The sequence below is a fragment of the Salmo salar genome, chromosome 18 (genome assembly GCF_965601325.2).
Source record: "Salmo salar chromosome 18, fSalSal1, whole genome shotgun sequence".
In the NCBI taxonomy this organism is placed as follows: Eukaryota; Metazoa; Chordata; class Actinopteri; order Salmoniformes; family Salmonidae; genus Salmo; species Salmo salar.
Genome location: NC_138308.1, coordinates 86,718,398 through 86,738,631, shown reverse-complemented (window position 1 = coordinate 86,738,631; position 20,234 = coordinate 86,718,398). Strand labels below are relative to the sequence as shown.

Here is a 20,234-nt window from a genome sequence, read left to right as displayed (position 1 = left end):
ACTCTAGTCATCTGTATTTGCTATAAGATTGTGTTATCCCTCTGAGCTCAACCCTATCGTATAGGCATTAGGCTGCTAACGTGGGGTGTTGAATGATGACTGAAAAACCTGTGTTTCCCCTACAATCTTAGAAAATATGGTTCCAAAATGGTTCTTCGGCCATCCCCATAGAATAATCCTTTTTGGTTCAAGGTAGAACCCTTTTTGGTTCCAGATAGAACCCTTTTGGGTTCCAGGTAGAACCCTCTGTAGAAGGGGAACCCAAAAGGGATCTGCCTGGAAGGGTTCTATCTGCAACCAAAAAAGGAGACTGAGCACAGAGCAGGTTAGAGGCCCAATCCTTCACAGTCAGACCATCAGGGATTTGTCTGCCCAGAGTTAATGTTCAACTGACATTTATTTTATAACTACTTTAGAAACATGATTATAAACATTTTCAAACATGATTTATATCGTTGCTAGATATTTCACCTACATAATTTACATACTGAAGCAAATTCCAGGGGGGTAGCCCCGACCAGGACTCAAACCAGGCTCTAGCTAAGTTCAAACAAACACCTTAGCTGTTACGCCAAGAGATCTGAATCTCTTGACGAGTTTGCTACAGTAGGTGTTGGTTAAGGTCGCTACAATTCAGTATATGTATTGTAGCGATAAGGTATATGTATTTAAACATATACTCATATCATCATCAATTGAAACAAAACGGTTCATTCTTAATGAGTACTACAGCATATAATGTTACACAGGCAACTAATACATGTTCTAAACTTTATTTTTTAGCAGTGTATTACTTAAAGCTAGAATCAACATTTGGTGAAACCACGCCATAGTTCACCCCAGCGCCTTGCTATTGTTTTTGTGCTGTTGTGATGAAACAGAGTTCTTTCGCGCCTTCAATGATGTCTGAGGGGGAAAAACAGTGTTCGTTGTTTGAAGTAACTTCTTTCTTGTTGTAATATCACAAAAGGATGAGGCAGTTTCACCAAATACGGGTTATATATTTAAGGATAGTATCTATTATTCCTTATATAAATATGCAAATTCAATATAGTTGGAGACCTACAAAACTCAAAATCAGGTAAATTAATATATAGAACTTCCCAGAAAATAAGAAATATAATTCTCCAAGTTTAGAGTTCTCTCTTTGTCATAACTGGTATTCTCTCCTTCATTTTCTTCTTTTGGAGATCCATCTTTTTTTCCTTGCGGAATATGTTTCCATCGGGCTGCTCCTTCCATCTCAGTTTGACGTCATCAGACATCCCGTTTTCCCTCAGATCCTTCTTTATCTCAGGAACACAAAGAAACGGAATACAGTATAACTATGCTATGCTATGCTCCGCTCATAATATAACTGTAATGGGGAAAGAGCTTATTTCACGAAGAGTGGGAGACTCACCTGCTGCAAGATGGCCTCATGCATGTCAGGATCAGTCAGGTCCATGTTCTGTTCCTTTGTGGTCAGCCTCACTCTTACCATCTGCTGTGTCTTCTTCACTGGGGGGAGGAGCATAGAAATACACAGACGTGTCATGTTTATTGTTACAGTGAGAGGTAACCTTGACAGCAAACGTTACATTTATCACAATGCATTTTACAAATGTTGCCCATACTATAGTAGGCCATGATGTAAAGATACTTAAGAGATCACTTAAGTAAAATAAATGAAGACTCACCTCCATAACAAACAAAGGGAATCCTATACATACAAGGATGTTCTGTCCATACTCCTTCCCATACTGCAGTACAGTTCTGATTCCCTAAGCGATTAATGGGCTGGTTGGGACCCCAGTATCTGAACGAGGAGTCACTCTGGTCTGACCACTTCCAGGAGTCTCTGAACAGGCCGATCCACATCAGACCACTGCCAAGCACTAGGTTCTGTAACACATTGTTCTCTCTCTGGTTCTTCACACTAGGCAGATCTGTGTGGTGCTTCCTGCAGTAGAGCTGAGCCTCTCTCCAGGTCATCAACTCGTTATTATTAACCTTAATATTGTTTTTATCTGAAATATTTGAGATTGGCAGATTTTTTGTTAGGATACAGTTAATTTGAAAATAGTGCAGATTTAATTGAGTTCCTTTCATTATATATATATATATTTTTTTATATATATATATAAAAAGTAGTTGGATACTTCATTCAAACCGATGTTTTAGACTATGTAAGTGAAAATATACTTGAAGAGTTTTGTTCCAAAACACTATATACAACCATTTTAAAAACATTTCAGAAATGTTTCACAATCATCCGAAATTATTGCTTATGGGACCTTCATTTGTGTGTAAAATATTACTGTTGTCATATTTTTAATTCATAGATTTTAGGTGTGTGTTAAAAGGGATTTTGTTGCAAAAATCTATATATCCATTGTTTAGCTGGAATGGAATATTCGTATCCTGTACATTTGACTGTGATATGTGGTTGTCTCACCTAGCGACCTTAAGATGAATGGACTAATTGTAAATCGCTCTGGATAAGTGCGTCTGCTAAAGGACCATAATGTCAAATGTCAGATCGCAGATCTGTAACAGATCTCATATTGCTGTATTCATAGGATTCGGGCAGTTTTTTTGTGTTTATCACGGCTCTATTCGTTAGCGTCCCTATTCAACAGCCAGTGGAATCGCGTGGCGCGAAATACAAATACCTCAAATGCAATAATTTCAATATTTCAAACATATGACTATTTTACACCATTTGAAAGATAAGACTCTCGTTAATTCAACCACATTGTCCGATTTCAAAAAGACTTTACAGCGAAAGCAAAACAGTAGATTATGTTAGGAGAGTACATAGCCACAAATAACCACACAGCCATTTTTCAAGCAAGCATATATGTCACAAATACCCAAAACACAGCTAAATGCAGCACTAACCTTTGATGATCTTCATCAGATGACACTCCTAGGAAATTATGTTATACAATACATGCATGTTTTGTTCAATCAAGTTCATATTTATATCAAAAAACTGCTTTTTACATTAGCATGTGATGTTCAGAACTAGCGTTCCCACCCAAAACTTCCGGTGAATTTACTAAATTACTCATGATAAACGTTGACAAAATACATAACGTATTGGGGCCACAGTGTCTTCTGATCCCTCCTGTCTCAGCCTCCAGTATTTATTCTGCAGTAGTTTATGTGTCGGGGGGCTAGGGTCAGTCTGTTACATCTGGAGTATTTCTCTTGTCTTATCCGGTGTCCTGTGTGAATTTAAATATGCTCTCTCTAATTCTCTCTTTCTCTCTTTCTGTTTTTCTCTCGGAGGACCTGAGCCCTAGGACCATGCCTCAGGACTACCTGGTATGATGACTCCTTGCTGTCCCCAGTCCACCTGGCCGTGCTGCTGCTCCAGTTTCAACTGTTCTGCCTGCGGCTATGGAACCCTGACCTGTTCACCGGATGTGCTTGTTGCACCCTCGACAACTACTATGATTATTATTATTTGACCATGCTGGTCATTTATGAACATTGACCATGTTCTGTTATAATATCCACCCTGCACAGCCAGAAGAGAACTGGCCACCCCTCAAATCCTGGTTCCTCTCTAGGTTTCTTCCAAGGTTTTTGGCCTTTCTAGGGAGTTTTTCCTAGGGAGTTTTTCCTAGCCACCGTGCTTCTTTCACATGCATTGCTTGCTGTTTGGGGTTTTAGGCTGGGTTTCTGTACAGCACTTTGAGATATCAGCTGATGTACGAAGGGCTATATAAATAAATTTGATTTGATTTGATAACAATTATTTTAAGAATTATAGATACAGAACTCTTTTATCCAATCGCTATGTCAGATTTTAAAATAGCTTTTTGGCGAAAGCACATTTTGCAGTATTCTGAGTATATAGCTCAGCCATCACGGCTAGCTAATTTGACACCCGCCAAGTTTGGGGCAACCTAAACTCAGAATTACTATTAGAAACATTGGATTACCTTTGCTGTTCTTCGTCAGAATGCACTCCCAGGACTGCTACTTCCACAACAAATGTTGTTTTTGTTCCAAATAATCCATAGTTATGTGTAAATATCCCCGTTTTGTTTGTGCGTTCAGGTCACTATGCAAAGGGTAACGCGCGAGCGCATTTCGAGACAAAAAAATAAAAAATGTTCCTTTACCGTACTTAGAAGCATGTCAAATGCTGTTTAAAATACATTTTTATGGTATTTTTCTCGTAAAATAGTGATAATATTCCAACCGGATAATGCTGTATTCATTCAAAAAGGAAGAGAAAAAATGGCGAGGTCTCGTGAACGTGCACAGTCTCCACTCAGAGACTGTGCTCCTGTTATCTGCCCGGAGACAGGAGACGTGTCAATCCACTTTCTGAACGCTTTAGAGAGCCAGTGGAAGCCTTAGAAAGTGCTACATAACCCCACAGGCATATTCCCCACAGGCATATTCTCGTTTCTGGGAAAGAGTAGTAACCAGTTTAAATCGGGTACGTTTTTTTATCCTGCCGTGAAAATACTGCCCCCTAGCCCAGACAGGTTATCCAGGGCCTGGAACACAGCTAGAGCATTGATAGGACCAAATTGCATGACCAGATATTCATAGTGACCCCTGGCCATGTTGAAGGCAGACTTCCACTCGTCCCCTTCCTGTATCCGCACCAGGTGGTAGGTGTTCTGCATGTCCAGCTTGGAGAAAACAATGGGATCCTGGAGTGGCTCGAAGGCTGAGGCGGTGAGTGGTAGCATGTAGCGGTTCTTCACCGGGATGTCGTTGAGGCCCCGGTAGTTGATGCACGGACGCAAGGTTTTGTCCCTCTTCTCAACAAAGAAGAACCCTGCACTGGTGGGGAGGCAGAAGGACAGATACACCCTGCAGCTAGGGAGTCCTCGATGTAGGTCTCCATAGCCTTGGTTTCCAGACCCGACAAAGAGTATACTCGTCCCCAGGGCAGTGTGGTACCTGGGAGAAGGTTGACCCCACAGTTGTAGGGTTCGGGCCTTACTGAAAACCTCTTGGAGGTCCGGGGAAACTTCCGAGCCCCAGGGAAGATGTCCCGGAGCAGGCTGCACTGATTTCAGGCAATGGGCGTGGCAGAACAGGCTCCAGCCCACGATGGCACCAGCAGTCCAGTCAATAAGGGGATTGTGTCGCTGGAGCCAAGATAATCCCAATAACATGGGAACCTGAGGAGACTTTAGCATGAATTGGATAGCCTCGCTGTGGTTCCCTGAAACTCGTAGGTTGATGGGGGTGGTATTGTGGATGACCCGGCCTATATAGCGCCCGTCCAGCACTCTAATGTCCATGGGAATGGAGAGGGGCTGAGTTGGGGTGCCCAGCTCGGACGCCATGGTAGTGTCCATAAAACTCTCATCGGCCCCAGAGTCGATGAGTACCCGGAGAGATTTCGACTGGTTCCCCCACAGCAGGATTGCATGGAAAGGGGTGTGATTAAGTGGAGAGAAAAAGTTATCGGTATGGCCCACCAGAGTACTCGCCCCTACCGGTGAGCCTGGTCTTTTAGTGGACAGGAGAACACAAAATGACCAGTAGTCCCGCAATACAGGCAACTCTTCGTTTGAAGCCTGTGTTGACGTTTGGCTGGAGACAGCCTAGCTCTGCCTAGTTGCATCGGCTCGGGAAGAGGTGAATCGGCAGACTGCGGAGACTCTCGGGGGAACTCGGGTAGCCTCGGGTTCTTTCGGCAACAGAGACGGGGACTTCCAGGATGCCTTGGAGGTGAGGTGGAATCCTTGGGCGGGTGAGTGGAATCAGACCTCCTCTCTTTCCTACATTCCCATAGCCACCCATCGATCCGGAAGGTCAAGGTGATGAGCGAGTCGAGATCCGTCAGTAGTTCCCGGGCAGCTAGCTCGTCCTTAACTTCCTCCAATTCTCCGTGCAGGAATGTGTTGAACAGCGATTCCGGGTTCAAGGCACTCAGCTGCCAACGTGCGGAAATCCACCGCATAATCTGCCACACTGCGGGAGTCTTGCCGAAGCTGGATTAACTTCCAGGCAGCCTCTCTCCCGGACAATGGAGCATCGAAAACCTTCTTAACCTCCTCCACGAACTCCTCCAGACTGAAGCATACTGCCAACTGTTGTTCCCACACTGCCGCAGCCCGGACATCAGCGTGATGAGGTGCGCTATGTTTGAGCGGTCCGAGGGGAAGGAGGAGGGCTGCAGCTCAATGATGAGAGAACACTGAGCGAGAAACGCCCGACAGGTTCCCGACTCTCCAGCGACGCGTTCCGGGGGAGGTAAGTGGGGTTCTCGGGAAACCGGGGTGACCGGGGTGGCCACGCTACTAACAGCCGGGTTACTGAGGGGCTGGAAGATTACCATCGTGGTAGGCAGCCTGACAGACAACCCACAGAATTGCTCCAGCAATGTGTTCAACGCTCGGTCATAGCGTTTGGCCAAGGTCTGGAACCCTTCCATAAGACCACGAAGCAACTCCTCGTGCCTTCCAATGGTGGCTCCTTGGGAGGAGACAGTGTTGTGGAGCTGGCCCGAGTCTGCTGGGTCCATCATGACCAGTTTGTACTATCACGGCTCAGGAGAAGACCCAGATGCAGACAGTTTCGAAGTAACAAAAGTTTATTACAAAAACAGGGGGCAGTCAAATGACAGGTCAAGGGCAGACAGAGGTTAGTTATCCAGAACAGAGTCCAAAAGGTACAGAATGGCATGCAGGCATAGGGTCAGGGCAGGCAGAGGTCAGTAATCCAAGGCGGTGTCACAAGGTACAAAATGGCAGGCAGGCTCAGGGTCAGATTAGGCAGAATGCTCAAAACCGGGAAAACTAGAAAACAGGAACTAGAGAAAAACAGGAACTGGAGAAAAACAGGAGTACGGCGAAAGTGCTGTGAAGCTTGACGAGACAAGACAAACTGGCAACAGACAAACGGAGAACATAGGTATAAATACCCTGGGGATAATGGGGAAGATGGGTGATTACCTGGAAGGGGGTGGAGACAAGCACAAAGAGAGGTGAAACAGATCAGGGTGTGACAGTGTTGTTGTCTTGAATTCAAACAATATCCAATGAAGCAATAGACAGACTGTACAATATTAGGAGGAAATATATATTTACATTATAGGCTACAGTTAGCTACAAAATACAAAATAAACGTTCAAGTGGCACACTGACTCACCCAATGATGAAGATGAAGCCATAGGCTTCTTACGGGTGATGGCCGATAGGCTATTGCCATGACGAGCACATCTCAAGATAAGATACCTTGGAAAACAGTGTTGCTATTCGCCAAAAACTGGACAGATTAGACTTTTCTCTACAGCAGTACACATTTGCTTTCCAAATTGTAAATGTTTTCCTCCGACGTATTTAAAAATTTGCAAAAGGCAAACTGACAGCTGCAACCAACCATAGAAATATAATCCATACATGGCAGTTGCCATTCAAGTCAGGACTGGCAGCCATTGCTAGTGTACCCATGAGTTTAACGGTCAAATAGAGGTTCCAAAACCCTTCAATGGATTATATGGCTATTGCCACAACACAACAAGCTGTATACTATATATGGCACTCATGCTGCCCAAATCACAGCTTTCCCATACCGGTAACTGCCAAAATAAAGGAAACACTTTTTTGGCAGTTACATGTATGTGCTTGAGATAAAACAACAATTGTGGATTACATTTTCTTTTCTCATGGGGCCCCTATGGGCTCGGGCCCAGGGGCTTGGGCCCTGGGGCTTTAGCCCTTGTAAGTCCCTACATTAATGTCATAAGCGTCGTATTGAGTGGACCAAAACGCAGTGGGTATAGTGATCATCTTCTTTACTTTTGTTAAAAACCTCTTACATCTAGATGTTCCGCTAGCGGAACACCGCTCCAATATCCAATGATAGGGCGTGGCGCGAATTACAAAGTCCTCAAAAATCCCAAAACTTCAATTTTTCAAACATATGACTATTTTACACCATTTTAAAGACAATACTCTCCTTTATCTAACCACATTGTCCAATTTTAAAGGCTTTACAACGAAAGCAAAACATTAGATTATGTCAGGAGAGTACCCAGCCAGAAATAATCACACACCCATTTTTCAAGCTAGCATATAATGTCACAAAAACCAAAACCACAGCTAAATGCAGCACTAACCTTTGATGATCTTCATCAGATGACACTCCTAGGACATTATGTTATACAATACATGCATGTTTTGTTCAATCAAGTTCATATTTATATCAAAAAACAACTTTTTACATTAGCATGTGATGTTCAGAACTAGCATACCCACCGAAACTTCCGGTGAATTTACTAAATTACACACGATAAACGTTCACAAAAAACATAACAATTATTTTAAGAATTATAGATACAGAACTCCTTTATGCAATCGCTATGTCCGATTTTAAAATAGCTTTTCGGTGAAAGCACATTTTGCAATATTCTGAGTAGATAGCCCGGCCATCATGGCTAGCTATTTTGACACCCACCAAGTTTGGCACTCACCAAACTCAGATTTACTATAAGAAAACTTGGATTACCTTTGCTGTTCTTCGTCCGAATGCACTCCCAGGACTTCTACTTCAACAACAAATGTTGGTTTGGTTCCAAATAATCCATAGTTATATCCAAATAGCTCCGTTTGTTCTTGCGTTCAAGACACTATCCGAAGGGTGATGCGCCGGCGCGTATCGTGACAAAAAATGTCCAAATATTCTATTACCGTACTTCGAAGCATGTCAAACGCTGTTTAAAATCAATTTTTATGCGATTTTTCTCGTAAAATAGCGATAATATTCCGACCGGGTGACACACAAAACACCCCCCTGCCACGCCCTGACCAACTATAATGACAAATAACCCCTTTAAAAAAAAATACCCCCCCCCCCCCCGCAAAGGTGCAGACCCTGAATGCACCTTAAACAAAAACCCCACTAAACAACCCCAAACTTAAAGGGATGGAAGGGAGGGTTGCCACCGTCAACGACGGCTCCCGTGCTACACCCCCCCCCCCCCAATCCTCCAACAACGGAGGTGGCTCTGGCTCCGGGCTTAGTCCCCATTCTGAAAACTCTGGGCTGCGCGGCGTCGCTGGAGACTCCGGGCTGAGGGGCGTCGCTGGAGACTCCGGGCTGAGGGGCGTCGCTGGAGACTCCGGGCTGAGGGGCGTCGCTGGAGACTCAGGGCTGAGGGGCGTCGCTGGAGACTCAGGGCTGAGGGGCGTCGCTGGAGACTCAGGGCTGAGGGGCGTCGCTGGAGACTCAGGGCTGAGGGGCGTCTCTGTCGGCTCCGGACTGTAGGCCATCTCTGGACTGTAGGCCGTCTCTGTCGGCTCCGGACTGTAGGACATCGCCGGAAGCACCGGACGGGGAACTGTCGCCGGAAGCTCTGGACTGGGACTGCGCACTGGAGGCCTGATGCGTGGGACTGGCTTAGGAGGCGCCAGACTAGTAACCCGCACCACAGGGCTAGTGCGAGGAGCAGGAACAGGATGTACTGGGCTGGGCAGGCGCACTGGAGGCCTGATGCGTGGGGCTGGCTTTGGAGGCGCCAGAACAGTAACACGCACCACAGGGCTAGTGCGAGGAGCAGGAACAGGACGTACCGGACTGGGCAGACGCACTGGAGGCCTGATGAATGGGGCTGGCTTTGGAGGCGCCAGACTAGTAACACGCACCTCAAGGCTAGTGCGGAGAGCAGGAACAGGACGTACTGGACTGGGCTGACGCACTGGAGGAAGAGTACGAGGAGCAGGAGCAGGATACACTGGGCCATGAACCCTCACCGGCGGTCTGATGCTTGCAACTTGCATCACCGGTCCTGGCTCGATGCTGGCTCTAGCATGACACCTGTGAGGAGCTTTCACCAAGCGCACCGGGCTGTAGCTGCGCACTGGCGATACCGTGCGTATCTCCGCATCACATGGTGCTTGCTTGATCTGTCGCTCCCCATAGTAAGCACAGGTGCTCCTTCGTGCCCTTTCCGCCAGTACCTCTCTCCGGAATCTCACGTCAAGCTCCTCGCTTGATTCTTTGACTGGCTCCTTTTTGCTCCACGGCTTTCTCCTGTACGCCCGAGAAGTTAGGTCAGGGCTCCCCCTGACTTAGCCCAACTCCCCGTATGCCCCCCCCCCCCCCATTTTTTGGGGGGGGGGGCTGCCTCCTCACCTCCTGAAATGGAGGATATAATGCTTCATACCTCCGTCGTTCCCTCTTTGCTTCCTCCAGCTCCTCCTTCGGGCGCTGGTACTCCCCAGCCTGGCTCCATGGACCCTTACCATCGAGGATCTCCTCCCATGTCCATGACTCCAAATAGCTCTCCTGCTGCTCCTTCCTCCGCTGCTTGGTCCTTCTTTGGTGGTTCTGTCATAAGCGTCATATTAAGTGGACCAAAACGCAGCGGGTATAGTGATCATCTTCTTTATTAGAGAAAAACACTTAAACAAAACAAACAACAAAAACAGTCCAGTAAGGTGCACAGACTATACTGGAAACAACCACCCACAAAACACAAGAGAAAACAAACCCAACTAAATATGGCCTCCAATTAGAGACAACGACAACCAGCTGCCTCTAATTGGAGGTCATTGCAAAAAACCCAACATAGAAATAGATAACATAGAACATAAACCAAAAACACTGAAACACACAAAACAAGCACCCCACTGCCACGCCCTGATCATATATAATGACAAATAACCCCTTTTACTGGTCAGGACATGACAATTAACCTGGCCCTGCACAAATGTATCATTTGTTTATAAACAATGTAGTAATTTGTGTAAAACTTAGCACTAATACTTATTTATCTCAAGGTGAGGCAGATATGTAGTGATTTGAAACCATCAAGTGATAGATTTCAAACAAATACATGTCTGTAAAAGGTGTATATAACTGCCTTAATGATGCTGGACCCCAGGAAGAGTAGCTGCTGTCTTGGCAGCTAATGAGGATCCTTAATAAAACAAATACCAATTTAAAATATAAAAGAATTTACCAACATTTCTGAAAATGAATATATAGTGTTTTGGAATGAACCTCTTCACTTGAAATACGAATTTTTTAAATACAGACACAAACTCAGTATTATTTATCTAACCCAGGTCTGGTGTGTCTTAAGAAACTTGGAAGTAGAAAAGCATGAAAACAGTAACTCTCACCGTCATAGCAGTAGACAGACAATTTAAAGTTGAATGGCATGTCATGCCATTGACCATTCTCATTCATTACAGCGCATTCTTCTTCAACTCTCCCCATACCATTATCAGGCTCTCCTTCACTCCACTTCCTGAACCCAGTTCCTTCTTCCCCATAGTAATCTCTGTTTGCCAGAGACCACTGCCACACCATGATATCTCCCTTCTCCAACCCTATCCAGACTGATCCATTATAACCAATGTCCACAGTGTTGATCAGCCTCTTCATATCCTCCATGTTTTCTATGGTGGCCAGGTCTGTGTACTTCTCTCTGCAGTATCTCTGTGCTTCAGTCCAGGTTTTAGGGCTGCTAACATAGTGGTATTCGCGAGTGAGGCAGGAGGAGAGGGTGCACAGCCCTGTGGAGAAATGCAGTTCTGTGTATGATTCAGTAATACCACAGAGATACACTGCCACACACACACACACTGACCTGAGAGTACCAGGATGAGAGCCCTCCCTTCCATATCTGCAATACACAGTAATTTAAACATTAAATAAATAGTATTGAAAGAATCATTTCTCCATTTTGTGATATATTAAACTTCCCCTTTTTCAAAATAACTAATAACTATGAACAACAATGTTTTTTTTATTCCCTACATTCAGGTGATAAAAGGACAAATTGAGGTCTTCAAGGGACTTCTTCCTGGATAGATAAATAAAGGTCAAATAAAACAAATACAACATTTTTTTTTTTACTTGTTACCTGTTGTAAGAAGTTTTTGACCCAGAGAGTGCTGTGTCGTCCTCCTCTCTCTCCTTCTTTCTTTCCCTTTCACTCTCTCTTTACAATGGGGTTGTTTCTCTGACATGGAAAAATGCAAACATTAGATGTCACATGGTTTCCTTCTCCCTTATTCACCCACCTGTATGTGAGCATTAGGCTCCGGAGTGAAGTTTACCCTAGGTACAGATCTAGGATCAGTTTCCCCTCCCTCAATCCTAACCTTAACAATTTGTGAGGGAAATGCAAAACTAACCCAAGATCAGTGTCAAGGGGCAACTACAACCTTCACCGTCTCTGTGTGTAAGTTGTGTGTGTGTGTGTGCCTGGCATGTGCTTGCGTGCGTGCATGTGCGTGCGCGTGTGTATGCATATAAAGGGGCCACCTGGACAAGGGAAACTTGCACTGCTGAAACAAATCACCTTGTTCAAGCAAATAAGTTAGTTTTCCCTGATTGAGTTAACATGCAATTTCTAAGACATATTTTCCAGTCAATAGTATACAAGTTCAACCTGACCTTCAGCATACAGTAGCTCTTCTTCAGTGGGCCTTTAGAGTTATAGTGTCTACAACAACCAACTTGACAGAGCTTGAAGAATAAATAAAAAAAGTAATGTGCAAATATTGTACAGTCCAGGTGTGCAAATGTCTTAGAGATTTATACAGAAAGATTCACAGCTGTAATCGCTGTCACACTCTGACCTAGGAGAGCTGTATTTTCTCTGTTTAGTTAGGTCAGGGTGTGATAGGTGGGTGGGCATTCTATGTTTTGCATTCTATGTTTTGTGTTCTATGTTTTGGCCAGGTATGGTTTCCAATCAGAGGTAGCTGTCATTCGTTGTCTCTGATTGGAAGCCATACTTAGGCAGCCTGTTTTTCCCTGTGTTTTCGTGGGATCTTGTTTTTGTGCAGCTGTGTGTGTGCAGCTCCAGAACGTCACGGTTGTTTCAGTATTCACCTGTTTCCTGTTTTGTTCGGGTTCACTAAATAAATTATGTGGAACTACCGGCACGCTGCGCCTTGGCTGATCTATGACAGGGAATACGAAGATAGCACTCGTGACAATCGCTGCCAAAGTTGATTCTAGCATGCATTGAATCAGGGGGTTGAATACTTACCTAATCAAGATTATTTTTACAAATGTTACAATTTTTCTTGTATTTTGACATAGTATTTTGTGTAGATCGTTGACAAAAAATTACAATTAAATCAATTTTATCCCACTTGGTAACACAACAAAATGTGGAAAAAGTCAAAGGGTGTGAATACTATCTGAAGGCTTTGTATACAAATATTGTAATTGTGACCTGAGAATGTAGCATTTGTTGAGCATTCCTGGCATGGTTCACTGACTGATAAGACGTAATAATACTATCACCTGTAATTTGAGGCCTTTGAATATGACATTAAACAAGTGTTTGTTGTTGTAATCCCAAATGGCCCCTTTAAACAAGTATGTGGTAATATCCATGTTCCTTTTAGAAAAGAATCAAGTCCCAAATGCCATCCTTTTCCCACAGTATATAGTGCACTGGTTTTGACCAGAGCCCTGTTTGATTCTAAAATGGCTCCATGTTCCCTACAGCAGAGCCCTGGTCAAATAGAGTGCACCATAAAGGGAATAGGGTTCCATTTGGGATGAAAGAAATATCCTCTCAGGTCTCTGAATGCAGCTGAGCTCTCAGCACCAGTAGGTCTATGCAAAACACATGGAAACTCTAGCTCTGGGTGGATGGAAACCAGTATGTTACACACAGATGGAAGGAAAGGCATGACCTTAAAGTAAATAAGCACATCAACAAGTGGTGAGGTTTTAATGGGTGCAGGGTTTGTTGGTAGGGCAATTATCTTCACAAAGTTTAATGAATTCCTGCTACAGAATAGTAGGCTGATACACATCCAATACATTATGTGGCGGTATCCACATACATCATTTGTTTGCGGACCGCCATAATAGCGAAGAAGAAGAAGCACATAAACGCAATATTGCCAAACATTTATTCACATTGAGTATTTTAATATCCTAATATATAAGTAATATGAAAAGTATTGCTGCAAACCTTTATCCGGGACAGTTTTTGTTTGAGGCCTGATAAAAGTTTGCAGCAATACTTTTCATATTGCTTATGTATTATAATATTAAAACAATACATTTGATCATTTATAGACAACTAGTCAAGATTTAGGGCATCGTCAATCAAAATATTTAATTAATTGTTTCTTTTATCACATGGTGTATTTGACATGTTCTCACACTCAACAGAAAGTTCTGGTAGCCTTCTTCAGAAATCTATCCGTCATGATTGACAGGGGAAATGACCAATGGGGCTGACGTTTAACCATCACTAACAATAGCTGCATTCGTTTTGCATCGCCTGGTGCCCCGTGTGGGTGGAGTTAGCACACTATTCCATTGGTCCTTAAGTGAAGTCTCCACCCACCCAGGCCACCGGTGATGCAAAATGAGCGCGCCCACTGGGACTGATTCATGGATAGAAGCAAATCAGAAACCTGCTCTTCATGATTGACAGGGAAGATGACCAATGGGGCTAAATTGAGACCATTCCATTGGTCCTGAAGTGAAATCTCCACCTACCCAGGCCACAGGGTAGTGTAAAACAAGCACGCCCACTGGGCCTGAGGTATGGTTTTAGGCAAATCAGAAACCTACACTTCATGATTGACACAGGAGATGACCAATAGGGCTGAGATTTTACCATCATCATTAACACTGGGACTGAGGAAGCACCCATTAAAATAACAGATATGAGCCTTGGCCACCGCATCATAAAAGGACACCAACTCTTCCTTATAATCCACAAACACACCCACCTTGAATCCAAATTATACATCAGACACTCCTAATGACCAGTCATTTTCTTCGAGGGCTTCTCCGTCCGAGAGAGAGAAGGAGGGATTCGATGGCACGGTACTCGTCCCCTCCTTTCAGCCTCACGGTCCGGTAGCCGTTTTCTGGGGTTGAGGTTATCATACCCTTCCTTTTGACGGCTCTCTGACCACACCTAGAACCCAGTAGGTCTTGTCCCCCACCTGAGAAGGATAGGAAGAGGGTTAAGGTTAGGGTAACTCAAGCATAGATTTTTTTGCCGCACAGAAACTAGAGGCCATAAAGAATGACACTGATTGGCCTATTTTTTTTAATTCTACCGGGGAACAGTGGGTTAACTGCCTTGTTCAGGGGCAGAATGACAGATTTTTACCTTGTCAGCTCAGGGATTCAATCCAGCAACCTTTCAGTTACTGGCCCAATGCTCTAACCACTAGGCTACCTGCCTATAGGGGAGCTATTATATTTTACTTATGATTTTCCACTAGACTTAAACCAGGGTTTCCCAAACTCTGTCCTCGGGCTCCACAAGGGATGCATGTTTTGGTTTTTGCCCTAACACTACACAGCTGATTCAAATTTTCAAAGCTTGACAATTAGTTGAATATTTGAATCAGCTTTACCATTCTTGGGTAGCAGAATTATTTTAGTTGCCTCCAGGTCTGATGGAGCAAAAGAAATATCCAGGCTGAGATTGAAGATATGAGAAATAGGAGTGGCAACATATTCCTCTACTATCCTCAGCAGCTTTCCATCTAAGTTGTCAGTATTACCGTAAATTCCGGACTATAAGCCGCAACTTTTTTCCCAGGCTTTGAACCTCGCGGCTTAAACAATGACGCGGGTAATATATGGATTTTTCCCGCTTTAATGTTTTTTTTTTTTTTCAAAAAAACACATTCTGTGACGTGCTCAGTTTTTTGGCTGCATGAAGCTTTCATTAGACCAATGAAATTGCCGAACGGGTTAAGGTCAAACAACTTTTTTGTTTACTGTTTAGAAACAGCAGAGTTAGGAATTGACTCAGTGCAAAAAGACAACTAAAGCTTACTGCAAATTTTTTATTTTTTGTTACAAGCCGTGTTTCGTTAAAGCCTATTTATTTTTGTTACAAGCCGTGTTTCGTTAAAGCCTATTTATTTTTGTTACAAGCCGTGTTTCGTTAAAGCCTATTTATTTTTGTTACAAGCCGTGTTTCGTTAAAGCCTGTGTAAAGTTCATTTGTTTCAATGTACCGGTAGGCACCTGCAGCTTATAGACATGTGCGGCTTATTTATGTTCAAAATAATATATATTTTTTTAATTCAGTGGGTGCGGCTTATATTCAGGTGCGCTTAATAGTCCGGAAATTACGGTAGGTGGTTTGTCATTATTGATGACAGGCAAAAACAAATTCATCCGTTCCACGAGGAGACTTTATTTCTGTCTCGATGTAAAACTGACTGTCTGGTCTCTCTTACAGAACATCTCCAGCAGCCTCTCGTGCTTCTTACACATCTTGTCCTCCAAGTTCTCCACTGGGTCGATCAGCTTGTGGACCCTTCAGCATAGCAACTCTCTGATGAGGCTCCAGGTAAATCTCACGGTAAGAGGTCAAACACACCAGGCAGGATTTCAGGGCCTTGAGCTTCATCTGGTACAGACATCGCAGGCTACTTCACCAGGCTTGGCGGCAGTTATGGTTGAGACGCCATCTCGAGTCCTCTTCAACTGATCAGCGATTTCTTTGAATTCCACGTTGAGGCTAATTTGTGGTTCTCTCACAGGTTGGCCACTTACACGTGTAACTTTTCTTCCAGAGCTCTCTGAAACAGCCCATGCAGAAGGTGTGGCCACAAGGGGCCGTGACCGTGTCAATACACACATCCAGACAGACAGAACACTGGAACTTCTTCTCTGATAACAGACTGGTAGGGGAAGCCATCTCTGGAACTTCTTCTCTGATGACAGACTGGTAGGGGAAGCCATCTCTGGAACTTCTTCTCTGATGACAGACTGGTAGGGGAAGCCATCTCTGGAACTTCTTCTCTGATGACAGACTGGTAGGGGAAGCCATCTCTGGAACTTCTTCTCTGATGACAGACTGGTAGGGGAAGCCATCTCTGGAACTTCTTCTCTGATAACAGACTGGTGGGGGAAGCCATCTCTGGAACTTCTTCTCTGATGACAGACTGGTAGGGGAAGCCATCTCTGGAACTTCTTCTCTGATGACAGACTGGTAGGGGAATCCATCTCTGGGGAGAAAAAAGGAACCCATAATGTGAGTCACAAATTGCACACTGTTATAAATTGCACACCATTCCCAATATAGTGCACTACTTTTGACAATAACCCTATTGGCCCTGGCAAAAAGTAGTGCACTATATATGGAATAGGGTGCCATATGGGATGCAACCATAGTTTGGCATTAAACAATCCATAATGATCACTGAGAGAAGTCAGTTTTGAGTGGACGCCAATGACATATTAGCAAGACAAGAAGTGTAATATGAGAACAATTGGGCTATGACAACAATACAAAAAAGTGTTCTTTATCATTTAATAATCCAGGTAATAATTATTGTTAATTATCTTTCGTATCTGATTGTTCTCCAAACACAGTTACACCGACAAATGAGTCAAGCTTCATTCTTACAGTTAACCCCTTGAATAGACCCTTGTTTTCCGAGGTAAAAAGACACACCTGTGTAGCACTACTAGAACAAAAACGTAGAGATTATTTCTCAGTTACTACACCACAACACCCCTGGCATTGCTTTGCAATTTACGGATTATAATATCCTAAAAACTATTTGTCTAACTTGTGCCACCATTGGAATAAAAGAAAGAGACAGTGTAAGCCTATTCAATGTCACGTCTTCATCCACACAAAATGACAGTTCAAGCATATAACTACTGTCCCTCCGGTTCAATCATACTGTGCCTTGCACTGATTCAATCATACTGTGCCTTGCACTGATTCAATCATACTGTGCCTTGCACTGATTCAATCATACTGTGCCTTGCACTGATTCAATCATACTGTGCCTTGCACTGATTCAATCATACTGTGCCTTGCACTGATTCAATCATACTGTGCCTTGCACTGATTCAATCATACTGTGCCTTGCACTGATTCAATCATACTGTGCCTTGCACTGATTCAGTCATACTGAGCCTTGCTCTGATTCAATCATACTGAGCCTTGCTCTGATTCAGTCATACTGTGCCTTGCACTGATTCAATCATACTGTGCCTTGCACTGATTCAATCATACTGTGCCTTGCACTGATTCAGTCATACTGAGCCTTGCTCTGATTCAGTCATACTGTGCCTTGCACTGATTCAGTCATACTGAGCCTTGCTCTGATTCAGTCATACTGAGCCTTGCTCTGATTCAGTCATACTGAGCCTTGCTCTGATTCAGTCATACTGAGCCTTGCACTGATTCAATCATACCAAGCCTTGCACTGATTCAATCATACCGAGCCTTGCACTGATTCAATCATACTGTGCCTTGCACTGATTCAATCATACTGTGCCTTGCACTGATTCAATCATACTGTGCCTTGCACTAATTCAATCATACTGTGCCTTGCACTGATTCAATCATACTGTGCCTTGCACTAATTCAATCATACTGTGCCTTGCACTGATTCAATCATACTGTGCCTTGCACTGATTCAATCATACTGTGCCTTGCACTGATTCAATCATACTGTGCCTTGCACTGATTCAATCACACTGAGCCTTGCTCTGATTCAATCATACTGTGCCTTGCACTGATTCAATCACACTGAGCCTTGCTCTGATTCAATCATACTGTGCCTTGCACTGAAGCTGTCAACAACAAGTTGAGTCAGTTCGTTTACATGTTCACGGTATCAATGCAGTTATTCTCAAGTCAGTCAACCACTCTGTCTCGTGTGCTGTCTGTCTGTCTGTCTGTCTGTCTGTCTGTCTGTCTGTCTGTCTGTCTGTCTGTCTGTCTGTCTGTCTGTCTGTCTGTCTGTCTGTCTGTCTGTCTGTCTGTCTGTCTGTCTGTCTGTCTGTCTGTCTGTCTGTCTGTCTGTCTGTCTGTCTGTCTGTCTGTCTGTCTGTCTGTCTGTCTGTCTGAAACCTGACTCACAGTGACAGCATTCACCACAAAACCAGTCATGGTTATTTGTTTTGTATAACCCTTTCCTGCCTGAATGTTTTTTTCAGGGGCGTGCCCATACAGTCCAAGGGGCAATGTTTCCTGGCCATGACGACACACCCAAACGGACCTGACAAGAGGAATGCGTCACATTAAAGATGAACACACACACACACACACAGCCAAGCAGGGAGGGCAGAGTATAATAATACTGATTAACTGAAGTTCATTGCAGGAACACAAGCACAAAGCCCTAGGCCCTTACACATCAGAAATCAAATGATGCATCCAGTACTGTTCTAGGTGTGTACACTAACAAGGCAATGGGTGTGACTATGAGGTAATGTGGAATCCGTGTGACCGTGTCATGACTTGATGCCAGCACCTGAGCTGCCTGCATCAGTTTAGTTCCTCCCACTTCAGCTCTGACTGACCAATGGGAGCTCAGACCAGCCAGACAATTGGTTCCAATATAAATATAAATACTAGCGTCCCATTTAGAATGACTGAAGCTGTGTATTAGGGAATGTATAATCCAATGACTCTAGGGGGCAGAATCTTTCCTCCACTTCCTTAATCCCCCCTCTCCTTTTCTCCTCTTCTTCTTCAGTCTCTCTTTCATTCTCCTTTATTTTCAGGCCCTCTGGCGCATAATGGTTCTGTTTTCATCGTTTGGGCCTGATTCACTTTGACCTCTCATCGGCCTGTCCTCAGTCTCAGGGAGGGACAGTGGAAAGTATAGGATGAAGCTACCCATAGACTTTGATCCTTGGTCAGTTTAGCATTTTCCCCACTAATGGTTAAGGTTAGGATTGCGGGAGGGGACACTGATACTAGATTTGTACCTAGGGGAAACTTCACCCTGGAGCACAGTGTTTTTTCAATCAACACCCGATGTTGGCTGCCTAATGCCGAAACTATAGGCTTTAGCTTAGAGGGCTAACACAGTCTTCTGGCGAACATAGGTGACCCAGCTCACTTTGGTTGCCGTGTTCATCACTGGCCACTGGTATTTGATAGGCTAATACGGGGAGTGCCTATTACCATGGTAAGCAAGCCTATCAGCATGGTGAGTGAGGCTAGGGAAATGACTGGTCATTAGGAATCTCTGATGGATGACTTGGAGTCACGGCAGCGGTGGCCATTTTGTTTCACCTGTGTAAGTGGAAAGATACTGTAACGCGTCGTTTGGAGGGTGACTTTGCATCTCAGTCCTCTAAAGGACCTCTGCATAGAGGAGTTGCAACCCTTGACCGAGACAACACCAGACACACACACCAAGCGGGAGACATCACTCCACAGACCAGACCAAATCAACCGTTCATATCTTTGAATTTGAATTTAATTTTGTTTTCCTTGAACTTTAATGTTGTTGTCTTTACTGATTTCTATGTGTAAATATAGACCAATG

General features: G+C 44.0%; 1 protein-coding gene across 2 annotated transcripts; it reads right to left on the bottom strand.

Moving 5' to 3' along the window:
- Positions 1 to 378: 378 nt before the first annotated feature.
- Positions 379 to 11,650, bottom strand: LOC106577929 (C-type mannose receptor 2). Of its 2 annotated transcripts, none has more exons than XM_082965264.1 (4): positions 11,094 to 11,650; positions 1,680 to 2,009; positions 1,403 to 1,500; positions 379 to 1,292 (listed from the first exon to the last, which is right to left on the bottom strand). In XM_082965264.1, the coding sequence occupies exons 1-4, from the start codon at positions 11,365 to 11,367 to the stop codon at positions 1,134 to 1,136; spliced, it is 861 nt and encodes a 286-aa protein (XP_082821390.1). In that variant the 5' UTR covers positions 11,368 to 11,650; the 3' UTR covers positions 379 to 1,133. The 2 variants fall into 2 exon arrangements, with proteins under 2 accessions (XP_082821390.1, XP_082821391.1); XM_082965265.1 differs by having other exon boundaries at positions 379 to 1,286.
- Between the last annotated feature and the right edge of the window lie 8,584 nt (positions 11,651 to 20,234).